This window comes from Benincasa hispida, chromosome 4 (genome assembly GCF_027475165.1).
Source record: "Benincasa hispida cultivar pf3 chromosome 4, pf3_genome.v1.1, whole genome shotgun sequence".
Taxonomy (NCBI): domain Eukaryota; kingdom Viridiplantae; phylum Streptophyta; class Magnoliopsida; order Cucurbitales; family Cucurbitaceae; genus Benincasa; species Benincasa hispida.
Genome location: NC_143481.1, coordinates 59,831,813 through 59,834,400, shown reverse-complemented (window position 1 = coordinate 59,834,400; position 2,588 = coordinate 59,831,813). Strand labels below are relative to the sequence as shown.

At 27.4% G+C, this 2,588-nt stretch overlaps 1 protein-coding gene across 1 annotated transcript; it reads right to left on the bottom strand.

Annotated features, from left to right (window-relative positions):
- Positions 1-293: 293 nt before the first annotated feature.
- On the bottom strand, positions 294-1,040 carry LOC120076270 (cucumber peeling cupredoxin-like). The gene is made up of 2 exons (XM_039030039.2): positions 832-1,040; positions 294-732 (listed from the first exon to the last, which is right to left on the bottom strand). Exons 1-2 carry the CDS (start codon positions 1,007-1,009, stop codon positions 431-433), a joined length of 480 nt encoding a protein of 159 aa, XP_038885967.1. The 5' UTR covers positions 1,010-1,040; the 3' UTR covers positions 294-430.
- Positions 1,041-2,588: the final 1,548 nt, after the last annotated feature.

The following is a 2,588-nucleotide window of genomic DNA, read 5'->3' as shown; positions in this document are numbered from 1 at the left end:
AGGGAGAAAAAATAAAGAAGGGCAGAAGGAAATTGAATTCATTAAGGAAATTTTTGCTTGAGACTAAATAACTGAAAAGGTTTTTTTAGTACAACAACTGCAGCGATGGGAGATTGAATCTTCCACCTCTAAAGACGAATGTCATGTCAATACCACTTAAGTGAAGCTGAATGCAAATTGTTTGTTCCCTTATTGCAGCGCTTTTATCTATTTATATAATTTTTAACATGTGGCTAGGACCAAAAGTCTATTCATGTTGAACATTTATGAATCTACCAAATTTGACCTTCATATATCAAGCATTATCTTAATGATAATTTATTGGAATAAATGAATAGGTTAAGTCACACTACAATACATTATGACAATTGGCTGAGAAAAGAATAATAGAATTTTGAAACATGGAAACCACTTCACTTGGCCATATATCTCAAAAGAAGAAGAGAGAATTAGCCATGATATTTGCAAGAGCAAAGAGAAGCGCAGGCCATGCCCCAACTTTGGTTGTGGAGTTTGGTATCGTTCCAAGTTTTGGTAAAACATTAACAGCAAATTTCATGCCTGCATTGCAGTCATTTCCAATGGTCGAGATAAAATATCGACGACCCGGTCGATCCAAGGAAATGAAAATGATTTTATTGAAAAAAAATCCTGGCTTGACACACCCGTCAAAATTTGCTTGAGATTCTGGCTGACCAATAGAGTGAGTCTCATTGGCTCTTGATTCAAATACTTCAAGAAAGAAAAAACCAAAAGACATACTTTTATTAGTACATGATTTAAACAAGTTGATAACTACTTTTTAAGTATTTAAAAAAGGGTAATAATTACTGAGTTTATCGCCAACGAAGAAAGGTCTACTGTTAGCCCAATCAGAGAAGAAGGTGGGAGTCGATGGTAGGTTCCAACCGAAATTGCCTCCGACCTTATGTTCGACGGCAACACTGACGTGTACGAGAGCTCCGAGGAAGAAGAAGAGGCAGGCAAAGGAACTCATTGATGTATTCATTTTATTTTATTTTTATTTTTTTGATGTATTTGTGTTTTGGATTAAGTTTTGAGAAGAAAAATGAAAGGAGTTTTGTTTATATAGAAGGTTATTTGGGTTGGATAATGTGGCAAATGGTAAGAGGAAACCAGAATTGCCAAATTTGAAGTCATTGGATATTCAAACTACAACTTCTGGCAGCCAACGCGTACTATGGTTGCTTTTGAAATGCATGTCCAAAACGTCATTGGATATAATTAAATATTTCTAATTTATTTTTCTAAAAAATATTTTTATATATTTTTTATATCTAAAAATCCCTAACTATAAATTAGTTAGAATATTAATAAATATTACTTTTTTTTTTAATAGTTAAGGCAACAATAAGGGCTTTTTCTAAATATAGAAAAATAAACTAAAATATTTACAAGATATAACAAAATTTTAGAACTATCAATAATAGACGTTGATAGACTTCTATTAGTGTCTATCAATATCACTAAGAGAAATCTATCAGTATCTATCGACGTCTATCATTGATAGTTATAAAATTTTACTATATTTTATAAATATTTTTAACAGTTTTATCATTTGAAATAATTTTCCTAACAATAACATAAATATTTTATGGTAAATATCCTGGTTGAAATTTATTAAGTCTAAATAGTATAATTATATTCAATAATCAATTAAATTAATAGTAAGGATTAATTGACATTAAATTAGAGTTGCTTTCAAATATAGAAATTAATTAAACTATTCCCTTATAATTTTTTTGTGATAATTGTAATAAATTATTTAAATTTTATTCAAAACAATCCATACCAAATTATATAAAATACCCATAAACATTTTAAAAGAGTAGAAAAAATATTCTTGAATTTTTAAGAGTTTAAAAACTATTCTTAAACTTCAAAACAGTTAAAAAATATCTTTATCGTTAGTTTTGAATGAAAATTATTGTTTTGAATAAAAAATACCTTCAATTTTAGAAATTTTCAAAAAATGTATTTAAACTTTAAAAATAGTTCAAAATATTCTTACGGTTAGTTTATTGAATAAAAATAATTAAAGATATTGAAACTTGTAAATATTGAAAGTATTCTTTTGACATAAAGTATAAAGTTAAATAGATAATTTATAATTCAACTAGTAAAAAAAAATGTAGTCATTATCTTATGTCACATATTATTAAAACAATATATATTAATAGTTTGAAAACATATAGTGAGATATTGATTCGAAACATTCAAATATTTTCGTCAAACAAATTCAAATTCATTTTCTCTATTTAAAATTTTCACGTGTATAACATATTTATTTTTCTTAATACATATGTATTGGGAAAATAATAATATTTTTATTATGGGTCATGGGATGGCTTTTTTGATCTCACAAAATAATAATATTTTTATCCACTTGTGTTTTTCGTTTTAAATTCATTGTTTTCTTCTTCAATTTCAGCACGACATGTGTTGTAGTTTATATTAAAAGGGTTCGTGGGCTCCATCTGGCATTTGCAAGCGTAAAAAATGATTGGAAATTTTTTTGTGGTGGTTGCATAAATGCAATCAAACCCAAAATAATAGCATACGTAGCA

What these genes read in the sequence shown, in the direction of transcription:
- LOC120076270 (XM_039030039.2), bottom strand. Translation starts at nt 1,009, where the DNA reads ATGAATACATCAATGAGTTCCTTTGCCTGCCTCTTCTTCTTCCTCGGA. An exon ending in CTTCGTTGGCGATAAACTCA is followed by an intron (nt 733 to 831) that starts GTAATTATTACC and finishes TCTTTCTTGAAG; the next exon opens with TATTTGAATCAAGAGCCAAT.